The sequence below is a fragment of the Agelaius phoeniceus genome, chromosome 9 (assembly GCF_051311805.1).
Source record: "Agelaius phoeniceus isolate bAgePho1 chromosome 9, bAgePho1.hap1, whole genome shotgun sequence".
Taxonomy (NCBI): Eukaryota; Metazoa; Chordata; class Aves; order Passeriformes; family Icteridae; genus Agelaius; species Agelaius phoeniceus.
In genome coordinates, this window is record NC_135273.1 from 441428 (window position 1) to 468093 (window position 26666).

Sequence of the window (26666 nt, forward strand, 5' to 3'; positions counted from 1 at the left end):
TCATAGCCTGGCCGCACCCAGTGGCGTCCAAAAGGCCCCTCTGACACACAGAGGCAAAAGGAGGAGTTTTAATAGGTGACCTGAATGGTGACTTCAGATCCACAGGAGACATGGAATTTCCTCCCTCAGAAAAGCTAAGACCTGTACTCTACTGCTGGAATATTTTGTTTATTCATGAAGTGAAGTGAGGGCACTTCACTCAGTATTTTAAAAAAACAACTGCACAAGTGAAAATTCTCTTCCTGCCCTGTGCTGATAGCATTCTTACATGCCCAACTGGATTTTGTTTCACTCTTAAGTTTTCACACAGATATTTTCCATAGTAACACAAAATTTACTCAACTGCAGTTACAGGTTAATAAAACTAACTGGAATTACTTATTAATGCACTCTTAGTTAGTATCTGATATGTACAGGCTGTCATATACCTGGTTTATATTTCTACTCAAAACTAAAAAGGTTTGATACACTGGAATTGGCTCCATCCATCCCTGTACATTGTCCAACTTCAGAAGTTGCCAGAGTCACATCAGAACAGAAACTTCCTCCCAAATTCCACAGCAAAACATCAGGTTTTTTATACTTCTTTTTCTGGGGCTCAGGAGCTCAGTTTTCCAGCCGAGCTGCCAGCACAGGTGTCCTCATGTGACAAGTACACTCAGTGTCAGCTCACCTGCTTTGCCACTTATTCTATTTTGAGAACAGATAGTTCAAAGTGACAGGGCACAGCTTAATACATGCAAAATAGACCTACTTTTGTTTGCAACCATAACTGGCCTGTCAGAGATCCTTAAAGGCACACCAAATGTCTGAACCATGTTAGAACTCCAGAATTTTCCTCCCATTCTCCAATTTCCAGTCTTTAATTAACAAGAGGATATTAGCCAGGGTGATCATTTCACAGTTCTCATGGAGATTAGAGTGCAAGCCACAGTAAATGATGAAGCTGTGACCCCTCCTGAGGCTCAGAGGGGCTCTGAGGGTGCAGCCTCCCTTGGCCTTGAGTCTCCTCATCTGGCTGGTGCCTGAAGCTGCCAGGGGCTGCTGCAGAGCCACAGCCACAGCCCCCAGCTGGAATTAGGGCCTGTGACAAGGGACCAGGAGGTCCTTGTGGAGCAAGGCCTCTCCCCAGGGAGCAGTAACTTGGGCATTTGCAGCCTCTTCCTCACGGCAGTGTGTTGGTGCCATCCTCATCCCAGAGCAGGGCTGGGCCTGGCCCACGGCCGAGGGGCTGCAGCCAGGGCAGGCCTTTGAGGGGCCCCGTTTGCAGGGGGACAGCACAGCTCCCCATCAGCATCTTGCCACACACCCTTCTGTGCAGCTTAGCAGCCAGAAAACACTCAGGATGAAAACAACAGATTCACAGCCAAACCCCAGCTGGGGTTCCCTGAGCATCCCTCAGACTGGGCTTCTCCCTGGCACCATCCCACACAGATGGGCTGCTAATGAAGTGACCCAGATTGCACATGCTCAGCTTGGCTCTCCACGTCAGCTGTGACTTTTAAGCTGTAATTACATTTACAACCCAATGACAGGAGTGTACATGGGCAGATTCCCAAACCCCAGACAGAGCCATAGCACACCCTTAACATTAACCACGAGTACTTTGCTGCAGGCTGGTAGAAATGGTGCTCGGGGCAGCCACTGGCTCTAAGCAGGCTGGATTCCAGCTACAGGCTGCAAATTCACTGACCCCAAAGCAACACTGTGCCTATATACACCTGTATATATCTCTCTGCTAGGAGGAATTCAAGTCCTTGAGGTGCAAACTGTGAGTGACACTTCTTGCTATAACAGCCAGACAACCCACGGTGTGCTGGGAGTTAATTACACAGTGGGGAGACAGCACAACCGTGCAGTTTACAGCGAACAGCAGCAGAAACAGGTGTGCACTAAAACTAGCACTGCCAATATCGAGGGGAAGATTTCACTGACTTTTAAAAGCCAAACAAGATGATAGGGTCAAAAGTTAATTAAACCCATTTTACTTCCAATTATCTGCCTTTTCAGGTTGGATTATTATACAGCTAAAGTATGAGCAAGAAGGGTCTAAGAGCATCATTCCATATTTACAAAAGGAAATATTTTCATTTTTTAATTACAAAACCCCCAGCTTCATTAGTATTTTTAAGGAGTTCCCTAGAAAACTTGGATAATTTTGGATTACTTTTTTTTTTAGTTCTTCATTTGCAGTTCCAACACAACCACAAGACTAGAGACAAAACCACTTCACTCAGTAGCCTGAAAATTCAGAGTCAAGGTTACTCAGGAAATACCTTCTAATTCCATCAGAGGTGATCCTGGAAGCAGACCTAGGCTTCCAAAACAGAAGTGTATTGTTGAAGGCAAGTGCCTGCTATTCAGAGCTCTTCAGTGGGGCTGTTGAACACACCAACTATTAACAGAAAGGAACAGCGAGAAAGAAAGGCATCATTGTTCTCACACTGACCAAATCTTGCATCTACTGTAAATACATTAGAACACTTAACAGCAGGACGCCTTTGTGTCTTCTGTACCTATGCAAACATCTCATTGTGGTTTTACCTCCCTCTCAGAAGGCTCTCACATCCCAAAATATTCCTTCCTGTCAATTTCTTGTTGACAAAACAAGAAAAAAATCCTGATTTCTTCCCCTAACTGTTGATCGGAGTGAGCCTGCTGAATCTTCTCTGAAGGAAACCACCAGGAGTGATGCACTCCAGCTTTTAAGACAGGTATGTAGCCCACAAGATCAAACTCGAGGTAGTCTGAACACTGCTGTTCAAAATCAACAGATTCTCTCACTGCTACCAAATGGTATAAAAGTGCAAAGACATAGCGTTTTTAACTGAAGTGTCATATCTTGTGTGATTTAATGCATTAAACAGACATTTCCACCACAGAAAAGAAATATACCAATTAAAAGAATTTTTAAATATCAATAAAAATAATCAGGACTTGGTCTCCAAGTCCACTTTGGAGCTTCTGAAGCATTTTAACCTGCACTTCAGCCTGTATTATCCAAGATACATTATCTCCCACAGAGACAGAACGCACTTAGCACAGACCTCAACAGTGCCCAAGGCAAAGCTGGAACAGATGCTGAATGTCAGGCTTGCTGTTCCCAAGCAAACAGCTCTGTCAGGCTGCAGACCAGCAGGAGAGAGTGCAGTGAATTCCAGCTTGCTCCATCCAGGAAAACCGGGAAATGCAAGCCATGGAACATCCCTAGATACAGCTTCTGTTTCCCCTTAGAGAGGATTAACCCCCAAACACTTCCCCACTTCCTTCATATCTCATGAAATGCTTAAATTTTCTCTAAGTCCCAAATCCCACTCTCTGTGCTAGCACCAGGCAGCTCATCCCCACCTGTGCCCTGTGCACTGTATCTAAAGGAATTCTACAGGGAAAACAGGAGAGCATCTGTCTGGGCTTCCTGCAGTGAAAACAGGAAACTTTTGAACAGGTGTGTCCAGGTGCTCACCAGATGGCCACCCGCACGCTGAGCGGAGCCACCCCGCTGTCCCTCAGGGCTGCTGCCCGGGGCCCACGAGAGCTGCCCGGCCTGGGCTCCAGGGGCACACAGCTGCCCTGGCACTGCAGGCGGGCACTGCACAGCCCTCACAAAGCACAGCCAAATGCCAGCTGCTGCCAGGTGAGCCCGGGCACCTCCTGGAGGAGGCCATTCCCTCCCACGCTGCCCTCAGCTCTGCCCCAGCCCCTGGCACTGCTCTACACCCGCGGCAGGATGATTTATTTGTTCCCTGGTACGTGCAGCAGCATCTCCCTCACTCATCTTCTGTACAAGAGCAAGAGGAAGACATAAATGTAACAGAAGCAGATCTGGAGTTTATTATTACATTGAGAATCTGAGCTAAAGGTTAAAATCTTCTCCTCAGCCTTATTAACAGCAGAGAACCAGCCTTCCGATGTCAACACCAGGCAGGCAGCTCATGTCCCAACAGCTTCTGATCCTGCTAAACACAAACCTGAGCTCCACCACAGCCAGAGCCAGCACAAAGCTGATGTCCTGCACAACTGGCCAGAGGCAGAGCCATTGCAGTGCTGCTGGGAGCCAGCACACCCAGAGCTGGGGAGGGATGGAAGGCACGGGCAGGGCTGGCATCCAGTGTGCTCAAATCGAGAGTGGGTAAACCCTGAAAAGATTTTGCCTGTGCTGGTTTGGCCCCTCCACCTTCCCAGCTGCTGCAGCTCAGTCAGGGAAGCTAAAAATACTTTACTTTCTAAAAATCCCTTTCTCATGTGAGGCGGAGCTGTGGTTACCACAGAGATGGCACCACGCAATCCCCACAGATCACTCCACATCACCGTGGCTGCACGGAGCTCCCAGATAAGCTCCTGATGAGGATGAGATCACGCTGCAGCCAGGCTCACCCCCACGGTCAGCAGAGCTGCCCCAAGAGGGGCTGGTGACCCTCACCCAGGACTATCAGCCAGAGGGGAGGAGACTCCCTCTCTTTAGAGCAAACACCCACAGAAACCACTGCCTTACATTGCACAGCATTCCATAAAGCATCATTTGAGCACCAAATCATTCACACATGACCTTGCTTATGTACAATTAATCCTGATGGATTGGACAACTATTAAGAACTTGTTCCATCTTCTGTCTTACCATCAAACAGCAATTCTTCAAAGCCAGGAACACTGCAGGCACACAGCCCCCCTGACACTGCCAGCAAATCCAACAAGCCATGGTGTTCCTGAAGATGCAAAGCTGAGCCTGCTTTGAATCTTTCAGAGTCCAAGAAGAAAATGTCATTGGTATGTTTCAGAAAGATTCACCCTCTTTTAGTACAAGGCATTGAAAAATTACAGTTCTATTGCTCTACTGATATGTGATCAGCAGGAAGAATGCTAAGAGAAAGGATGGTACAGTGTAAAAATGAGGACATGTACGAAAGAAGATACCTAGACAAAAAGAGGAAAAAAATATCCCTGCATAGAGGATTTAACAAAAAAATCATCCCAGATTAATACATTCTCTGCACAACCTTGCAGAAAGCTTGCTATTCCAACAATCAGTAAGAGATATTAAAAGACCAGGCAACAGGGTGGTTTTGAAATAAGAAACCATCAAATTTCCCAAGAACATCCTTAGTATAAAAAGCAAATGAATACAAAGTGAAACCACCCGCCTCAAACCCACGGCCCTCAGCAGCTGAGTGCTAGATATCCCAGGTCAGATCCCTCTACATGTCCTCACACAGCTGGTGACAGAGACACCCTCCATCCAAGCCCTGAATTCTAGAGAAGAAAGAATATTACCTCCATTTACTGGACCTGGTTCCAATAAACTCATTGATTTCAAAAGACTCTTAATCAGTCCAGTTTTAAGGATGTACATCAGTAGCAAGAGTGGCAATAATTGCAATTAGGTTCTCCAGCTTAAAAAGCTTACTGTACATTTCCTCATCCAAAGGAAAAAGGGGGAAAATAATCAATCAATCAATCAATCAATCGCATTATGAATTTCTGAGAAGACCAGATACATGAGATACTCCATGGACAGGAAAAAAAGTAGCTTTCCCCTTGCCTTTAGTAAGTCAGCATTGCCAAACACTGGAGCAACAGAGGAGGCTCCTCTGCTGAGCACAGGGCTGGAGCCCCTCTGCTCTGCAGCCAGACTGGGAGAGTTGGGGCTTAAAGGCACCAAAGGGGCTCCAAGAGAGCTGGAGAGGGACAGGGCCCTGGAATGTCAGGACAGTGGGAATGGCTTCCCACTGTCAGAGGGTAGATTTAGGTTGGATATTTAGGAGAAATTAGTGGAAAGGCCACGGCACAGGGTGCCCAGAGCAGCTGTGGCTGCCCCTAGATCCCTGGCAGTGCCCAAGGCCAGGCTGGACACTGGGGCTGGGAGCACCTGGGACAGGGGAAGGTGTCCCTGCCATGGCAGGGCTGGAAGGATATGAGCTTTGAGGTCACTTCCATCCCAAGCCACCCTGCGACTCTCTGACTGAATAACAAGGGCGCAAGTCAGTCTGACACAGTAAAGCAGGGTCACAGCCGCTTGCTGCTCCCCAGGATCTGTCCCCTGTGCACAGGAGAACAGGTGACACCCTCACACAGGGCACACCTGCCAGTATCATTTCTTCCCTTTGTTTCCCAATGGTTCCCACACTCCCAACAGATACAGAGCCAAGGTTGTCATAAACTCAACAGCCAGAACCAGTCATTAAATCCATACTTAATGGGCATCTTCAAATTAATCTTCAAATTAATCTCACACATGATACCAACTAACAGGAGTTTTCTGTAGATTCTAAAAATCCAGCAGCTCTGTTTCTGCGAGGTTCTCATTCTTGAATAATTTAAAACAGGCAGTCTCTCCCCCTCTGTGTCTCTTTCTGTCCTCCCCCCGCCCATTTCGCATTCCTGTCAGTACATACAAACATTCTGCAATAGCTTTCAGAGTTCAAAAGGAACCACAACATCACAGCTGGCTTCTGATAAATTTCACCTACATTCCCATACACTGTCTGTAGAACTTTTAAATTAAATATTTCTATTCTCAGCAGATTAGATTGGTGAGAGAAAGCAGATGCCAGGAGAGCTGGAAGCATCATTAACCCCAAGGGCTCCTGCAATGCCTGGGAGCTAATTAGGTGAGATAAGAATGAAGATGATGCATGAAGCAACCCACAGGCTGTGCTGCAAATCAAGGGAACACTGAAGAGCAAAGCCTGTCTGCTGGCACACCTGAAATCCAGCTTAGCCCCCAAACACATGAATAAAACATGCTGGCCAGGCATCTGAGAGACAGGCATGTCGGGAACACTGGGAACAGCCTGTAGGACAGGTGGAATCTGCTCTTCCCCTCACCAGCACGAGAAAGCTTCTCAGTGGGAGCTTCCCCAGGGCTATGTGCTTGAAAGGAACAGCACAGTCACCTGTCCAACACCCTCACCAGAGCCTCAGAAAAAGCTCTGGTCCCATCCCCTCCCTCACTGCCATGGAAATCTGCATCTTAAGGACGGAGCTTGGCAATGGGTCCAGACAGCTGCACCCATTTTGTTTGTGCCACCTTGGTTGTTGTGCCTTGACCACATGTGATGCCAAGGGAAAATAAAAGGATCCACTTGCAGAGCACAGCCCTGATCTGTGTTTGCAAAGCTACATGGAGAAGGGAGAAGCCAGAGGAAGGCTGGAAGAGGAAAAAAGCAGCAATCAGGTGGTGTCCCAATTGAGTGGATGAAGACAACTTTGAACAAAGGAGGCTGTCTCCTGCCCAACAAAACTCTACTGCACCAAGTGCGCCCCAAACATACACCCCTGGCCACAAAGCCTTTACCTTGGGCTCTGAATAATTTCACTGCAGAATTCACCTCTTAAGATGCAGCGTGTCCCACATGTTGATGCTGAAACCATTTTCCAAAGAAGGATTTACCAGAATTTCAGCCCTTTGGCACAAAAGAACCTTTATGAAAGATGAAAAAAACACCAAAATGGCTGTTTTTATCCTGCTAGGTATCTCCCTGCACTGAAAACTCTTGAATTACATTACAGAAGGAAAAAAAGCTCCACTGTAAGAGTTAGTAAACACTGCACCCTGTCACTCAAAACCCAGCCTTCTGGTTACTCTTTCCATCTCTGTTTTACCTAAGAGGCACATATGTGTTTCTATCATTACAGCCTTAACCTGAAGATACAGTGCCCTCAGTTTATATATATCCATGCACAATACTTGATGAAGGCAAACAAAATACAATAAAAATATTGCACTGGAGTGTAAAACTTGGTTTATCAATTTTCAAAAAGCTATCCAAGGACATGGCTCAGGAAAAAAAAATTTAAATCCAGTAACACTTTCAGGCAGCTGTTAACTGCAGTCACAGCATTCGTGCTTGAGGATCAGCTGGAAATCCACATTATTTGCACTGTAACACAGAACATCATGAGAGAGGCTCCCAAGGAGCGTGGGAATGGAATGGCAGAGTTTGAAACACACATGGCCAGTCCTTTACAGCCAGTGACGCAGCAACATCATTTTCACACAATCACTCTTCCAGCAGTTACTACAATTTAAGAAGAAAAAGTAATTTCAGTGAGTATCTGGAAAAAAAAAAAAGCATATTAATCCCTAACACATAAAGGTCTCATCAAAACCTTACAAGATTTCCTAAGCACAGTTATTAATAGTTTGCCTATCTGTTTTGATTATATTTGACATAGTTTCCATATGGAAACTTAAACTAAATTTCATCAAGAGCTTTACTTTGTTTAAAACACCAATCCATCTAATGTAATAAATATTTGCAGATATAGGAAAACATCACCTTTGTGGGTTATCCTTATACAGAAGAGTGAGAGAATTCACACACAGCTTCACTCCAATGCTTCCTACTTCCTTCCTGAATAATACACACCTTATCCTCCCACCCAGTCCTCAGTTGTTTCACTTTGAATACAGCTATTTTGGCTTCACTGCTTGTATTTGTGGAAAATCTTATTTGTTTTCTTTGCACCAAGAGGCTTGTGGGGTCGATGAAGTTACTTACATAGATAAACCCTATGAAATCTCCCATCCAAAAAAACCCCAAAAAATTAACAGAGCTGATAAACCAGTAAGAACAGATACTACAGATACTAGTTCCATCATTTTTCCATTCCTGTCTTCCCTTGTACACAATCACAGTTTTTGTGCGATATTTAATGAAAACCCACTAATTTATGCAAGAAATAGAAGCAGCCACATCAAGGTCAAAACTCGGATAAATAATTTCACATCATTTTCATTAGGACTGTCATCACAAGTTCACGTCTAGCACTCCCAGTACCAAGTCCCAGTGCTCTCAGGTGTCAGCAGGTGAGCGCCTGGGCCGGTGTCTGGAGACACGCTCAGCTGAGGCAGCCCCCTCAAACACAGCCCTGCACACCAGCGCCACACGGGCACTGGCAGGGCTGTGCCAGGGGTGCAGCACACCCCTCCTTCCTCCCACCCACGGCTGGGAACGCAGCCAGAAACACGGAGCACTGCATCACCTGCCTCTGGCCCAGCCCCGGCACACAGCTCAGGCTCAGCTGCCACATTCAGCAGCTCTAAAACAACAAAGACCAGGTTCAACACATGAGGAAAATCCATCAATTCAGAAGTGTACTTCAACTTTTCTGCTCATTAATACATAAAGATGTGAAGGTTCCTCTCCCTGACAGGTAGGAAGGACTGACATCAGTACAAGAGAAACACATTGCTGCAACATACCAACTAATAAAAATCATTCTAAAGGAAGAATACAGCAGTTGTGCTTGGGGTTTTTACTTTTAGCTATTCATCAGGTTTAAAAACTAGCAGAGTATTAAACTTGGTTTATCATGAAAATAATATATTCTGTTTAACAAATTAAAAAAGGTCTATTCTAGACATGCTAGTCCTAAACATTGTTGAACTACCAAAATTCACAGTTACTTGGTAAAAATCCAGGAACTGGCATGTTTTCATTTCCCTGTTATCTGCAGTGCTCCAAAGGAGCAGCAGAGCTCTGGGCTCACACTCTGCTCACAGGCACAGCCACTCACAGAGGCTGCTTTCACAAACCCAATGCTGGGAATGCCTGTGCCGAGTTTAAAAAAAGAACAGCAACTTGAGAAAGAAAACTAAAAGAAAATCCAGTTCATGGATGGCAAGCAGAGCTTCTTGTGGCTAGAGATTTCAGGGGGCCTTGGCAAGCAAGGATGGCAGACACATTTCAAAAAATATTCAATTAAACAAAATGAGGTACAACAGAAATTGCACATTGCCTCCTTTTTTTAAGGCTAAATCTGACGCTGCTGTGTTTGCAAGGAACACTCAAAGAAGTAAACAAGATGCAGCGATAAATTCCAGCGAAGGTCTGAAGCACTGCTCAATGAAAGCAGGCCAGTTTTGCTCCCTGCCTTGGTTTGTGCTCTGCAATTTATCAGAGGAGCAAATGTCCGGCAGTCTGGAGAGTGGACACTTCAGAAAACTGCGCCCCTCAATTTTCAGCACACTGCTGGGCCAACCCCCCATCACAGCCATTTCCAGAGTGCCATGAGGAACACAGGCTTTTCCAGAATGGTTCTTGCCATCCCTCACTTCCACAGCAAACCCAGCTGTGTGCTGATCTCCTCTGCAGAGTGTGCCCAGCACCGAGCAGCCTCTCTGGTACTGAGCTACCCAACAGCACAGGAACTAAAGGGGGAACCAATTAAATAACGAATCAATTAATGTGCCAAACAAACAACGTGCGGAGCACAGCCACTTCGCTGATGGTGCAGCATTCCCTGAAGTAATCTCACCTCTATTCCTACTTACAATATTTAAGCCAACACAGCCTCTGATGAGAGGGAGCAGCAAAGCTGTAGAGCAGGCTGTCTAAACCCAGCCCACACTGCCAGCAACAGGCACCTCCAGCTCTGCTCACACAGCAGCCCCTGCTTGTCAGGCACCTCGGGCATTTAAATAATCTCTGTTAATGCCATGTCCTTTGGCATTTGCTTTCTCTTGTTCCACAAGGTAAGATACTTGCTATACTCCAGGTTCTGTATCAGGCACTGAATTTTAGGGAGGTTTTAAAACCAATTTGTTTTCCCATATTGAGACCTTGTCTTCTCAGTACACACTATCATTTACAATGCATTTATACTGCCAATTGTACTTAGGGCTCTCCAGGCACCATAACATTCATTAATCATGAATACGGCCAGAGCTCAGTTCACCTGTTGCTCCTGTTTGAGATCCCTAAACAGCCAATACATCTTGCTATATACGAGACTTCTGTATATACATACAGAAGTATTTATGCAACATGGCTTTAGACAAAAATCTTCAATTTTTATCCATCTTTGAGGCACAGGTAATGACAAAAGGAGAAGAAAGGTACAAGACAGACAGAAGGGAGAACACAACTCCAAGAAAACTCACTACCATGGAGCCTGGGTTACCCTTCCAAACCTAGGAGAGGATTAAAAGGACCAAGGAGATTTACTACCTCTCTAATAACTCATTTCAAGCACAGTTCATTGGGGCAGTATTTACTGCAACCTGTTCACATCACTTTATCTTCAAGTTCATTGTCAGAAATCAGTTACTTTCAAAACACATTAAAAAAAAAGTCACACAACCAAAACCCCCAAAACAAAACAATTAAAACACCACCACAAAAAAAAACAAACAAAAACAAACAAACAAAAAAAAACCCCAAAACAAAAAAACTCCAAAAAAAACAGTGAGCAAACAAAGAAACAAAAAAGCCCATCACACAACCAACTAACTGCATTTCTAAAGCCTGGAGAGCAGTGCAGCTGGAGCACACCAGGGCTAGCAAACAGCACGGATGGACAGACACAGGTGTGAGGAGGGAGAGAGCAGCGCTGGGTCAGGGCTCCTCCTGCACACCTCAGGCCACTGCAGCACACCCCACAGCAGTGCCAGCCCCAAACACCCTGCAACCCAGGGTTTGCTGAACAGAGACCGCTGGAGTAAACAGCCAGACTGTTTCCATAGCTCTGTCAATCACCTCAAGCTACAAGGTGAGCAGCCTTTCCAGCTATTTTTTATTACTCACAATAACCTTACTTTATTACAAAGGCCAATTTGCCTGTCCTTGGTTCAGGGATCAGAGGGAAAATGTGACAAGAAGTGGGGCAAAGATCCAGCCAGCTCCCCCTGGGCCTTTGGGGTGAGCCCAGCAGGGCAGCACCCCCCAGGAACATCAAGGGCCACTGCTCCACAAAAAGGCCAGGAACCCCAGAGCAGGCTGAGCTTTGGACCAAAGGGCTCAGCACTGCACACACAACACTCAAACAGCATCTCCCTGACACACAGAACTGCACACACAACACTCAAACCTGCATCTCCCTGAGACACAGAACTGCACACACAACACTCAAACCTGCATCTCCCTGACACACAGAGAACTGCAGACACAACACTCAAACAGCATCTCCCTGAGACACAGAACTGCACACACAACACTCAAACCTGCATCTGCCCTGACACACAGAACTGCACACACAGAACTCAAACCTGCATCTCCCTGAGACAGTGGACTAGTGCTTTGGGAAGAATGCAGCTTGTACTCTCTCTTCTCAAAGATCTAACATCTATTTCCAAAATGCATTGAAGAATACCATTTGAATTCATGGTTACTTAAATTATTTTGAAAAAGCACCCATTTGTCTCCCATGGCAAGTCACAGCTAGTGCTTAGAGACACACAGAACAGTCAAATTAAGTAAATCCCCCAATTCCAGATGGGGTTTTGGCAGATTCACCGACTGTATTTTCACATTATGATTTGCTTATGCTCTCCAGAAGAAACACTTGCACAATCCCACAGATATTTTATAGGACATAGGATTATACTTACAGTGATGTACCTCAGGTTGGGCATACAACAGAAAGGGATACACTGCCCTGAAACATCAGGCAAACAGCCTTGGAAGGCTGTGGGCACCTTTCCTCTACAAGCCCTGACACCATACACCTCCTATTCTTTACCTTAAAACATGTACTTAAAGGAAAAATACCCATTTTAAGCAAGAAAAAGCATGAAAAACAGAACAGAACACATGAAATAGTCTAATAAGTGGTCTTTGTCAATGTCACATTTCAGAAACACTGGAAATTTCTACTTTAACAAACAACTTTGTAAGTTTCCCAACTTTTTTATATGGCCATTTAATCAGAACTTCAATTTTCTTAAAGCTTTTAGGTTCATGGATTTAATTAAGAGGTTTTGGAAGAAGCACTGCGAAGTCAAAGTAAGAATTTCAGTTCTGCCAAGATCTCAGGAAAACACCTCATATTTTTCAATTAATTAAAATACTACTGAACCGTCTGGAAAAGCTGAGCAGCTGCAAGCGTGTCCCTCTAGAACAGTGTGATGCACATTTCATGCAAAGATAGTAAAGTGCTGTCTAACACACTCTCCAATCCCCAGCGAGAGCTCTGAGGAGCTCTAAGGGACACGGTAACATGACCCAAGCATTTCCAGGTTCCTCAGCAAAGCCAGATTTTCACTGAAGCTGAGATTCACCATGGGCTTATTCTTGTACTTGAAAGAAAAAACAGTAACAACCTTCCTGCCGAGTATGAGGCTACATAACATTCACTTTTAACTGTCTGAGGGTTTGGGGATGTGCTTGGGGTTTTTTCTTGGCTGGGTTTTTTTGTTTGCTGTTTTTTAAAACTTTTTTGAAACACCTGTCTCTTATGCAGGATATACATTGATATTTCAGTATTTGTGTGACATCCCAGGGAGATGGCTGTGATTCTGGATAAGAGTCCTGTCCATCCTCTCCTGCTCCAGTCCTTGTTCCCGTTTCTGGATCCCACTGCAGAGGCGAACCTAAGTCACAAACCATTCAAAACCCAGCAGTGTGTTTATGGTGCGTGGCACAGATAGATGGGGCTCTCCGCTTCCAGGACACGACCCTGCACAGGCTTTCAGGATAAACCCATGCCCACCACCTGGAGCAGCAGGTGAGACAGAGACTCCTCCCATAAAGAGCTCACACAGCTGCAAAGCTGCCTTGCGTTGGCGGAGAGGGGACGCGGAGACGGAGAGACAGCACTGCCGATAACCCATAACCACGGCCTCAAGAGCCGCCTCCAGCCCCGCCTGCTTCCGTGACCCTGCCCCATGTCCGTGCGCCGTCCCCGTTCGGCCGGGGCCGTCCCCTCGGGCTGTGCCCCGCTCGCTGCCCGCGGAGCCCCGGCCGCGCCGCCCGGTGCCCAGCGGAGCTGGCCGGCCCCGGGGGGAGCCAGCCCGGCAGGGAGAGCAGAGCCCGGGCCCGGGCAGAGGGGACGGTGCCGGCTCGGGCAGGAGCGCCGAGCCAGCAGGAGGCAGCACGCTGTGGGCCAGGCCTGGCGCTCCGGGCACGGGCAGGCTCCGGCCCGGCCCTGCCGAGCCCCCGCGCCGCCAGGCCACGGACGGCGTCCCAGGGCTGGCAGAAGCTCGGGCCGCGCCAGGTGAGTCACTCCAAAGTGAACGGCAGGTCTCTGTGCCGTACGTGACATGGGCATTCAACAGAAACGTAAATCCATGGAAAGGAATGCTTTCTTTTTACTTTCTGTCCTATTACGGCTTTTCCCGGCTCTCAGCACAGTTGTTTGGACCAATCATACTTCAAGTAAAAACCAGCAATGCTGCAAGCGCAGGAGTAGGTAAAAAAGAAATATACAACCATAACAGTTTCTCTGCTTTTGAATCACTTCTCAGCACATGCTGGCTGCAGCTTCATTTTGGGGTAAATACCACATTAGCTGCCAGTAAACCCTGTGGATCCACTGCCCTGATGGTCCCAGGCACTTGGAACCTTCTGCCAGCTCTTTCCCACTTCTGAAGTAACTGGGAACAGCGTATTTATTTTGCTACTGAAATGTCAACAGAAAAGCAAACAAACAAAACAAGAGCTGCAGGCCTGACTTGGAGATTCCCGTTCCCACACACCAAGAGAGCATGAGGAAGCTTTCCCAATATTTAGAGGCTTTATAAGCTGACAGACATGCATGGTTTTCCTCCAATTTTTAGGAAAGCATGCACACGTTCCAGTTCCTGGACCAGTCACTCCACAAAGCATCTGGAAATGGTCTACATCCATAACAGAAATGCAGATAAAAAGGGAATGAGGATTTGCCACAAGATGTTGGACAGAGAAGTATGCTGTCACTCCTAGCAAATGCTGGAAGGCAATGGGCAATGGCATCAGCAACAAAGACAAAACCAAGGAAAAAATGTAAAATGTCTGGCTAGAGAGTCCCAGAACGTGCTGGAGTTTTGGAGGTGCGCTCCCTGCTCCAGCAGTGTCCCAAGAGTCAGGGGCCCAGGGCCCTGTCCAGATGGCTCCCAAGTACCTCCAGCGATGGAGGTGCCACAGCTCTCTGCCATTTCCTTATGGACCTTTCCTGCACTGTTCCCAATGCAGCAGTTCCTACCCTTATCTGTTTAATATGCACTTTCATTATACAACACTGAATGTTCACAGAAGTTCATTACTTTTAAGAGCCACAAGCAAGTCTTGCACAGAAATTCACCCACTTATCAAGGATGTCTCCCTTCACCTGGCTGATACAGTTGTGTCTTCCTCCACCCTGGGAGACAACTTTCTGTTCACGTACCTCAGTGACACTACAATGATAGTAACAGCCCACAAAGACAAGCAGATACAACATTCATATAATTTACAAAAAAGTGGGAAAGGAACTACAGATCTTTCTTTTCTGAGATAAGTAAAAGGTGCACAATGGTGATAAATAAATACTTTAATATTTAGGAAGGACAGCTGAAAAGGGTTTTTTTTTCCTTTTTGCTAAAAGGCTGTCCCACAAGACAAATGAGAACTGGCTTCAGAGTCTGGTGAGCAGTGGAGCCAGGATCAAGCCTGTCCTCCCAGCCCAGAAAAACAACACTGCCAGTTCATGAAAATAAACTTGTTTCAGCAGAAGACTTTTGGGTCACATCCAGTTCGCTGAAGCGTGTGGGTTGGTCCTATTGTACAGTCCCACCCAGCTCTTGACTTCTTCATGTGCCTGGCAGCATTTGAAGTTAAAAATAAATATAATAAATACCCAAACAGTTTTTCAATTTCTTCCTCCAATAAAAAGCACAATAGGAATTGTAGATCAAAACTTTCACTTTGAACAGACAGTTTTTAAAAACATTTTGAATGGCCAGGTCTCTCACAGAGAGCCAATGCTTTTGTCAAAGGGAACCTTCTTCATGCAAATCTGCTGCAGTGCTAGACCAAATGACAGCTGTCAGCCCAAGAGTGCACGGAAAGGTCTTCTCTGACCAGAGAGTCTGAGAAAAGCACAAATTCTGTCCTTAAATAAAAATTCTGAAGTAATTAAAACAGAGCCAATGCTGGCTGATGGTACTTGATGAGTACAGATTTTCAAGTGATTTTTGTACCATTTCATATTCACTTGACACACAGAGTTCAGCACACAGTTTTGAGCCGTTCCTACAGGAAAACTAGTTTTGCTTTTCCAAAAGGATTAGTAAAGCCTCTAAATTTAGAGAGTTTGCCACACCAGGAAAACAAAAAGCTTCAAAACAAGCTCCCAGCACATCACTTTGAAAGCTTTAATGAAAGAATTCAGAATTAGGTCATGCTCCCAATGCCTGTGTGGCTCTACTGTTCACCCGCTGCAGTGCCACCAGCCCCGCACAGAGGTGCTCCAAAGAGCCCAGCCATTAATATGCAGAGCCTTGCCAACACACTCAAGCATTCCAAGACAACTAAAAAAAAATTCTTTTCAAGAATGCAGTGGAAAATGGGAAGTGAGGAGTGAACATGTAGAGGCAGCTCCAGCTCAGGCAAAGTACAACAAACAGGTTTTGGATCCTGCGTGTTCCCATGGTACCCAGAGCCTGTGACCGGCCGCTCCTGTGCCGGAGCGAGGCCTCGCACCAAGGGTGAATGTTCTAGAGAAGGTGACGTTCTCCACATCCTGTAAACAGTGTCTGTCAGCCTCACCAAAGCACAGACTCACACGGAGCAGCTCTCCCTGCTTGTACTTACTCCCATAACTAAAGAGAGCTGGTTTTGCTTTCAGCTTGTGCAAGCCAAGAACCTCTGGTTAAGCAGAAGGCTCACACAGCTCAGATTATCTGAGCCTTTGTTTGGCCAGGAGCTTCTCCAGCAACCCAGGGTGGTGCATGCCCACACAGGCTGCGCTGTAGTCCACATGAGGTGTTCCTCTGCCTTTCCTGAGCTGAAGCTGGAGGAACAAGCCATTGCTGTGGCTCTCCTCCATGGCCCACACACTCCAGCTCCCCTGACAGCTCCCTGTTTGCACACCTGCTCCAGCTGCAGAGCCATGCTCACTGCCATCACAGCCCTCCACTGCTCTAGCTCAACATCAGACCCTCCAAAGCATCCTTCCAAAAGCCTCCCCTCCTGGGCAGGAAAACCAAGACGCCGTGTCCGCAGCCTGTCCCAGGATTGGAACGCCTCCATCGGGGGACCTGCTGCCACCTGCTCTGGGTCACAGAGGATGCTCGTGGCTGAATGCAAACTGAGCCCAGATTTCCAGAGCCTAGCCCAGCATTCCCACCATTAACCACACTCCTCCTGGAACACCCCTTTTGCCCTGAAGGCAGCTATTTCTTTCTCCAGGCTGTTTTGAGGGTCAGACAGTCCAGGGCAGCTGCTGCACAACACAGGCACACAGTCACTGTCTGAACTGTGGTGGCTACTGGTCTCCCATGCTGTGATCTGCAGCCTTGGGTGCTGCAGTCCAACGCCATGGGTTCCAAATTTGAGCCTAATTTAACGAGACATTTTGTGTTGCAAGGGAAAACCTCCAAACCACCTCATTCCAGCACCATTCCAGACTGTCCCTGGGCATGTCTAAGAGGAACAGTGCATGGCTTCCAGATGCAAATCAGCCCAAATCAACACTTTTTCCTTCTGGCTTTCAAAGACTGAGCACAAGCAGGATATGAGCAAATGCCACATGTCCAGTGGTTCTGGAGCTGCCAGTGACCTGCAAGGAGCAGGCAAGCCCAGGGCACACGTGGCCCAGAGCTGCCCAGCTGACTGCGGCCTCCAGCATGGATGCAGGGAGCAGGCAGAGGCAAAAACATGTGTTTGTCTTAGAAAAAAGCTTGTGTGTGAGAGATCAGGATTTCTTCTCCTTTACCCACACGTTATCCAAAAGCTCTGGCTGAGCAGAGCCCCTGGCCGGCTCTGCCCAGGGCAGGCACCCCAAATCACCCATCACCTTCTTTCTGGCTCTGCTGCAATTCTGTGTGACATTAAAGCCTCTCCCAGCTAAAACTTCTGGATGTGAACTGTATTAGAAAGGAAACCAAGGTGAAACCAGGGAAGAGAAGAAGAGATAAAAGAGGCAGGGACAGCAGGCAAGAAATATAGGCGGGAGAGCTTTTCACCAGCTTGGGAAACAGTACAAGAAAAGATCAGAAGCTGTTTTACTGCAGACATACCAAAACCTGAAGGGAAAATCCTTCCAGTCACAACCACAAGCGAAAGGAAAGCTCTCCATGCCGCACCCTGGCCCTTGCAACCACACCCCTGAGCCATGGCCCGTGAAGCACAGCCCAGAGGGCTCAGCCGCGCTGCAGGTAATGAACACCCAGGTGTCAGTGACACTCACACCCCGAGAGCTGCTGCAACGCACCCCAAGCCACCGCCAGGGAACAACACCCGCCACAACGCCACAGCTTAATTGCTTGCCTTAGCTCTGATCTTCTGCTTTCAAGGACATCATTTGTAACAGCTGACTGACTCATGAAGATGAGTGCTTAACAACTTGAAGACATTAATGAAAACCATCAATTATAGCTGACTTCAAATATCATAAGAACAATGAACACTTTTGTTTGCTTCAATACATGCTTTAACTTCAAGTTTTGCCAATAACAGGAAAAGCATTAGAAATTAGAGTGATTAAATAAAATATTTACATTTTAAATGTATGTACTAATACTGATAGTAGTGCTAAGAATGTTGAGTAACTGCTACACACCATTGGAAGAAAAGAGGCCAAAGTAACATTTTACTTCTAATACTCACTCTTCCCCAGAATGATGATTATTGTGCTTAATGTGACCTACTCCACGTTATGAAAAATAGCATATTTCCATGGAAATTTCAGCAAGGGAAGATGCCACTTCAGTAATAAAGATACCAAAAGGATGCTAAAGGACTCTGACAGGCCATTCAAGCAGCCACTGAAGTCAGAAGGCCCTGTTTTCCCATGACCACCTCCTGTTCTCCATAAAGAAAGTGAAAGATGGTTAGAGAATATCAAATGAAGTATTAACCTGCACTAACACAGATGTATTTTGGGAGCTTCACATTCTAAAAGCACACAACTGGCTTGCAGTCACACCTGGCTGCCTTTTTCCTTTTTTTTTTTCCCATTTTAAGGTAAGAGTTTAGGAGCAGAGGACAAGGCAAAGTGGCAGCCAAAGTGGCTGATCTTCTGCAGGGTGGTGGAAGAGACACCTCCCAGAGCCACACTTAAATCCAGTTTGCCTTCCAAGGCAGGAAGGATTTCCTGGATTTCCTCTTCCCACTGGGATGCCAGGGCACAGCATGACCATGGTGGAGAGCAAACTGGGTTTAACCTGGTGGGATCCCCTGTGCAGCAGAGAAAAGAAAAGAAAAGAGTGTGCCCAGGGCAGCCACACTCACCTTCCCACAAAACTACAAATCAGAAACACTCCTTCAAGTGACTCCCTTGAAATCATAAACGAGGAGTAAGGGAAGAGCTTTCAGAAGGAGGTGAGTACACGTGGTACCAGAAAGGGAAAGAAAGCATCTGAGGTAAAAAGAGGAAACACATTCATGGGGGTAGAATATATAAACAGTATGACTAAATAAATAATAGAAAAGGGGAAAGAGAGAAATAGTAAGTAAAAACCAGATCAGTTTTTTATGTAAATCATAAAATCTGAGGGCTTGACTCATATTCTGTGTCTTTGAAGTCAAATTTTGTGGTAGAAAAATTGATGATGAGAACTTTGAAAGAGGAACAAAACCCTTAAAATATGCCCTAGTGCTTGTCCAAGCTAAAAAACTATGAGACCTGTGTGTAAAGCTTTCTTCCTATGGTATCCTACCCACATTGCATAATTTCATTTTCAAATATGAAATAAAATAGGAACTAAGTCCTTTTAAAACCTCACACTGATACACTGATGATTTGTGGAAGCCTGACAAGCTGCAAAACGCCAACTCTACTGCTATAAAACCACATTGAGAGAAAGGTGTAATTATAATGTGCTTTCCTACTATTACCTCCTGGTGCTCCATGTGCTCTTGTTGTCAGTGATAACACTTAATCAAAAGGGAAAAAAAAAGATAGTCTAGAAGATAAACCTCTGAGCATCTTTCTTAAGGAAGGCTAGACACTGTACCAGCTCTTAATGGAAACTCTTTTGCTCAGAAAATTGTAAAACTATCTGCTAAAAAGAAAAAAGCCCTGGATTTTTGCTAAAGAAAAACACCACCTTGGAAGAAACCTCCACCCTCTGTGCTGCCTGTACTGTTACTGCTCCAGTTATCTTCAGCAAGTTAGAGCTTTATATTTTACAAGTTGTGGATGCACGATAACGTGTCACTGCTTTCTTGCACGTCTGCTTTGGGTCTTGCTCCTCATTTCTACTAAACAGAGGACTTTTCTGTGCAGCTCGTGCTCAGCTGTCACTGTGAGTACACCCAGGGCTGCTGGAGAGCAGGACACGCGCCCTGGAGCAGGGCACGAGCTGGGGATGCTCTGAGAGGTGACCAGTGACCCCAGCACACGGACAGCAGTCCTTGGCCTGCCCTCGGGATGCCAAGGGCTGGCACTCACTCAGGGAGCTGAAATCAGGAGAAGCATTCAGCTCCTCTCCGAGCAGGCAGCGGGGCACTGACAGTGACCCTGCACAGCTGCAAGGGCATCACCCTCCAAAGACCCACAAAGGAGGGGTTCCTAACACCACCACCCCCGGCCAGCCCACCGCTGCTCCGTGTGCCCAGACACTGGAAACAGCACCCGTGCAGCACAGCCCAGCAGCTGGGCACTGCTGCTGCTGCACCCTACAGCCCACACACCCTCAGCTCAGCCCCAGCGCACAACACGAGCAGCAGAGAAGGATTTCCGAACCAAAATCCCGTTCTACAGCATCTAAAGGGCACCCAAAGCCAGGGCTGTTCCGCAGCCAGGTCTACCTCAAAGTTCCACCTCCTGCACAGGGAGTTCAGAATAGAGTGAAACAAGATAGCCTCCTAAAATACAACATAAACATGAGTATGGCAGAAACTGAAAGAAAAACACTTGAGAGTCTGCCACAGAAAACCAAACAAACAGAAGGCAGCAACAATATTTAAGAAATTAACAGGGCCACTCCCACAACAAAAAAAACCCAGAAAGCAGACACCAAAACAATCAGAAACTAGAAAGCAGAGTGTAGAGTCAGAGAAAGGGAAGCTGGAGATTACTTATTTCTACAGTTCCCATCGCAGAGAACACTGAACAATACTTTTCTGTTGGCCTTATGTGTTATTGCTCAGAAAGTACATGGCCCTCAAATGCAAGTCTGAGCTGTGAGCACCCAATCTTGCAGCATCAAATAGAGCAAGACAAGAACCCCCCGGTGTGGGGCCCTTGTGAGCCAGCCCGAGCGCTCAGAGCCAGGCTGCAGCCCTGCAGAGCCGGCCGGGCACAGCCCCAGCTCCGCCCGGCGGGGCAGCACAGCGAGGAGCACGGACCCATGCAGGGCCAGGCCCTCCCCAGCAGCCTCTCCCTCTGCTCTTGCCCTCGGCCGGCCAGGGCAGCAGCCCGGGCTCCCTGTGGAGCCGGGAGGAGCAGAGAGCCTCCCAGCCCCTCCGTGCCAGCCCGGCTCTCTGCGGGAACGCTCCCACCCTGGGCATCCCAGAGAACACCACCCTCACCTGCTGCCTTCGGCTGATCTTCCGCTGCAGCCCGCACCAACGCTGCCCGACCTCGCCCTCAGGGTCAGCGCTGGAATAACGAGTTTCTTCTAAAAAGTCACAATGAATCAAACTCCACCTTTCACTCAATTTCACGGCTGTGGGTTGAAGAGAGGGTGCCTTGAATTGCAACATGCTGCTCTTAATGCTTATTTAGAAATCAAAACCAAAGGAATACATTTCCCATCCTACCACAATTTGAAACATTCCACAAAATTGAAATAATTATTCATGGGGGAAAGAAATTGAAAAAGAAAACCAAAATGAAAGCCAAAAAACCTTTTATAGTTTTCAGCTAATACCAGCTAAATACACAGATGTCCAATACCAAAACAAACCTACACCCACTGCTTCAGAATCAGAAAATTAGAATCAGACATGATAAAGAGAGACTACACTGTGATCACCACCCATCAGAAGGCCAGGCTGTTTTAAAAAATTATCATGGGAACTATTTCTACTTCAAATTCAATTGATTGACTTCAGCTTCTAACAGAAGTAAAGAATACTTCAAGTTCATACTCAGAATTAAACAATAAGTTTATTTAATAATACTACTAAAAGGGCTTGAAGCAGGAAGTTCCATCCCTGCCTTTCTTTGTGTACTTTAAGAGAAAGGGACACATTCACCCAAATGTGGTTAGGTGAAGGCCACCTTGGAATGTCAGAGCTCACTGCCCTACCATGGCACTGTCACATGAAGGCCAGTGTTCCACAGAGACAAAGAAAACAGGGGCTCAGGTAGGGCAGTGATGCTGTCAGTCATTCAGAATTCTGAGTATCAGCACCATACAGCAATTCCCTGGCACACTTCTCCCCTCCTTCTCTTTTAAGCTAATAAAATAACATGTCCTGGTTAATTTTTACCTACCTTGTCATCATTGCACATCTATTCTGACTAAACCTGTCCTGAGAATTTAAGGATTACATACATCCAGTGCATGAAGATGGAAGGGTTTTGCAAGCTCCAACCTGATTTAGGCTCATGCACTGCAATTTCAAAGACAACTGGAACAAATGAACTATTTTCCAACTGGGGAGAAATGTCAGAACCTGTACAGCTAAGTCTGCTGGGCATCTTGGAAATCCTTTCCCTAAAGACCTGCATGGAGACACTTAACGTCTGTCTAATTGTGTGGGGACACAATCTGTGTTGGAAAACCAGCCCAGATGGTCAAAGTCACCTGAGACTGACCCGGAGCAAGAGATGATTCTCAGGTGAGAGCACCAAGGTGGTTTCCCAGTGTTTGTGCCTGCACCAGATAAACACAGAGCACACAGCAAGCAAACTCCTGGGGCAGCCACAACAGCACAGCTGCAGAGGTGCCCCTGCAGCAGAAGCAGCCACAGCTCCTGTGCTGAGGGCAATTCCTCCACTCACCTGCTGCCCACAGCCCTCTCCAGGGTCTGCCGCAGCAAAGGCGGCACTGAGCTGTCTAAAAGCACCTGAACAGAGTGAAGGGGATATACCAGATTGGAAAAAACCACAGGACACAAACCCCTGTACAGCAAAAGCAGTGCAGTGCCAGGCAAATGGATTCTGTGCCCACCACAGCACTCGGCTCACTGCAAGGTACATGTGAAATTTTGTCAATGCAGACAGAGGAAGCAAAGGAAGCAAGAAATCAGGGAGGGAGAGAGAGGATAGATAACAGGTTTGAGTTGGAAGGGACTTTTAAAGATCATCTAACTGCATTCCCCTGCCATAGGCAGGGGCATCTGAGGAGGGGGAAAAGAGAAAGAGTGACTCATGGGTAGGGTGAACTCCATCTTTTGTTACTGTGTATACTGTGATAAAACCAGGAAATTATTCTACAGCAAGAAAAGCATTAAATGCTTAATTAAACACAAAGGTACCAAAAATCATACACATTCATATTCATGAAATGCACATGTTCATGTAACTTGGAAGAATATTTGAAAATCTAATATTCCACTAATATTCTTAATGAAGCAGCAAAGCTACTAGAGGAATGAAATGAACCCAGCTCAGTCCCTCTTCACTTTCACATATTTATTCATGAGCTCCCAGGTCACCACTGCAACAGGTAATTAGTGGATGGGGATGGCTGGCAGGAGCAAACTCATATGTTATCCTGACTTGCTTCTGGCAACTGGAGAGCAAAAAAAGCAACTTTCTCCTCTTTGCAAAAGTACGGGCAGGTCGGCTTTTCCTGATCTAGGAAAGACTGTCCACCCAGGCCAACCTGCCTACCAAAGGTATTTTGAGCTATGAAATGCTGGTCTCAAGAGCATTTGCACACACAAGCAAACAGCACTCACACAAAACACACCTGAAGCACAAACCATGCTGCTGCCACACGGCCCCGCTCAGGAACAGAGGGACACAGGGCAGCCCAGAGCCATCAGGGGTTTGCTGGGTGGGACGGGGCTGGAGCCCCCCAGCACCAGAGCCCCCTGCCCAGACCCAGCCTGGCCCCGCAGCCTCGCACACGGGCACCTGCCCCGGAGCTGCGGAGGGAACGCTTCCCACAGGGAATGCTCCCCAGAGGGGAATGGCTCCCCCAGAGGGGGGAATGGCTCCCCCAGAGGGCTCAGGGGAAGGCTCCCCAGAGGGCTCAGGGGAAGGCTCCCCCAAAGGGGGCTCTGGCCACTGCAGAGAGGAGCCCAGCACAGGGCCAGCAGCAGTGTGTGAGTGAGGGTGCCTGGCCTGGCCACCCCATCTGCCAGCACCCCTGCACTGCCCTGTGACAGCACACGCTGTTACACAGCCTGGAGCTCAGGCTACATCTCACTAAGAGTGCAGCGTTAAACTAAAATACATATCACCCACTGAAATCAGAAATAGAAAACATGAGTTAAAGGAATGGGAAGTGGTTTTCCAGCCCAGCTCTGGCCCAGTTCATCAAAGCAAGTCCTTGTTCAGGACTGAAACCATTCCAGGTCACAGCAGAGAAACATATTCCTCGACTGCACGGGAAGGGCCCAGCAAGCAGAAGCAGCCACTGACAGCTCCCACACACAGCTCGAGAGCCAAGTCCCCAAACCCAGCTCATGTCACCTTCTCTGCACCCAACCTGCACTAATGTAACTGCAGAAGCCCGGCCAGGCAGCCCCCAGTCCTAACTCCAACAGCCACACACCAGGACCACAACCACAGACGTTCAGAGCATCTTTCCATGTCCCACCCTGCAGTGGAACCGATCCAAACAACCCCGGTGTCGCTGCTGCAGAAAGCTCAGTTTCTGATGGCAGAAAGCTCAGTTTGTGATGGCAAGGCAGCAGCTGGCTGGAGCTGAAGCGCATTCCCTCTGGAGCAGCGAACGCGGCTCAGCCAGCGCGCTCAGGAGCCCCAACACCCACCAGGAACAGGCAGGAAAGGGCCGGGGAGCCTGCGGGGGCACTGCCCCTGCCAAGGCACAGGAGGAGCACAGCGAGTCACGGGGCTCATGGATAGTGCGCAGAGCTGTCACCCCGCGGCTCCAGCACGGAGGAGGAAAAAGGCAGGAACCACCTGCTGAACACTCCAGCATCACTCACACACAGAGGCTGGGTATGCCCAAGGCCACAGCCACGGCAATCCCCGTGACACGAACATTTCACAACGTTATTTTAATACCAAGCGGCACGCCCAAGTGTAAAATTAACTGTGGTGATAACAGTAAAAGTCCATTTAAGTTGAAGAGAAGGTGAACTGCATCCTTTGTCTACAGCAGTTACAATCAAAGTCTGAACACCAGAAAAGGCTTTAAAGTGACGAAAAAGCTAAGTGGACTTTGAAGACCAGACAAAAAAACTCCCTGGGTTAGTGCACCTCGGGGCTCTGTGCATCAGGCTTAGAGCAAAGCCCCTCCTAACACACAGCAAGAACAACACACAGCACAAGCCTGGACCCAATTCTCTGCCAGAGGTGCACTACTTTATAACGAGCAAAGCCCTGGAAATGCTCCCCTCGCTCTGTGGGACGCGTCCTCACTGCTCGGCCACAGGGAGGCTTTGCTAGCGGCTCCAGCGGCTCTCGGGGCAGCGTCCGGGGTGGGGAGCCTAGCGATGGTCATCAGCATCTACCTTCACTCACGCACCGAGCCGAGCGGAACCGAGCGTTCCTCGCCCTGCTGGCCCGTGCCAGCTGCGGCTCTCGCCTCATCTGCAGGGACGAGAAGCGTTCCGGAGCTCTGCCCTGTCACTACGCCGAGCAGAAATTACGCTGCATTTTGGTGCCCCACTGTGCCCGGCGGCAGGAGAAGAGCGCCCGGAGGCGGGCAAGGCGCCGCGGAGGGGCCCGGGCGCTGCGGACGGTGCCGCCCGGCGACCACCCCGGGGACCGGGACGCGGCAGCGGCGCCCCCTTCCCCCGGCGCTGCCGCGGCCGTGCCACCGCCCCGCGCTCGGGCAGAGCCGTCCCACCCCCGGGAGGCGCCGGGGCTCGGCCGGACGGCCGCCGGGCCCCCAGCGCCACCGGCACCCGCGGTCGGGGCGGCAGCGGCAGCGCGGGGGGCGGGCGGCGCTGCGACCGGCGGCCCGCGGACCCCCGCTCGCCCCGGTGCCCGCGGTACTTACGTCGTCGAAGAGGGACCCGACGTTGGCGGTGACCAGGAGCACCCCGGCGCCGGCCGCGGCCGCCTTCCCCGCCATGGCGCGGGCGGAAGCGCGGCCGGGAGCGGCGGCGCTGCGGGGAGCCCGGGGGCGGGCGCGGGGCGCTGCGGCGAGCGGGGCGCCGGGCCCGCCCCGTCAGCGCAGCGAGAGCTCCCGGCGCGGGCAGCCCGCGAACATCCGCGCCCTGCGGGGCCGCGGCTCAGCGCTCGCCCGCCGCCGCGCTGCTGCTGCTGCTGCTGCTGCCGGGACGGCTCCCGCCGGCGGAGGCTGGCGCCGGGCCGCGGCGCATGGCAGGGCGGCGGTGCCGGCGGGGCGGTGCGGTGCGGGCCGTGCAGGGCTCGGCGGGGCCGGTGCCGGGGCGGGTCCGGGCGCTCCGCGGTGCCGCCGCCGCTCCCGGCTGTGCGGGCGGGCGGGCGCGCCGGGCTAGCGCTCTGCGCGCGCGACGTCACCGCCGCCTCGCGCCGCTCTTAAAAGGGCAACGCCACCCGCGGCGGGCGCGCGCACGCCCGGCGGCGCCGTCCCGCGGCCCGGCGGTCCCCGCGGCGCGGAGCGCAGCCCGGGGGACACGGGGGCGCCGCTCGGCGGGGGCCGCTCCCCGGGGACCGGGCGGGGCCGGGGCTGCCCCACCTGCGCGCAACGGCGCTGCCCGCCCGGTACCGGGGCTCGGAACGAGGCGGGGCGGGCGCTGCCTCCAGCGGGG

General features: G+C 49.0%; 1 protein-coding gene across 3 annotated transcripts in view; it reads right to left on the reverse strand.

The window, feature by feature from the left end:
* INPP5A (inositol polyphosphate-5-phosphatase A) overlaps positions 1–26393 on the reverse strand; it is a 186143-nt gene extending 159750 nt beyond the window's left edge. For 2 of the 3 annotated variants that reach the window (XM_077182754.1, XM_054637446.2), the window contains exon 1: positions 25931–26393. In XM_077182754.1, coding sequence (XP_077038869.1) covers positions 25931–26005 — 75 coding nt within the window. In that variant the 5' untranslated portion in view covers positions 26006–26393. The remainder of the gene's footprint in view (positions 1–25930) is intronic. The other variant, XM_054637447.2, reaches the window with a different exon arrangement.
* Between the last annotated feature and the right edge of the window lie 273 nt (positions 26394–26666).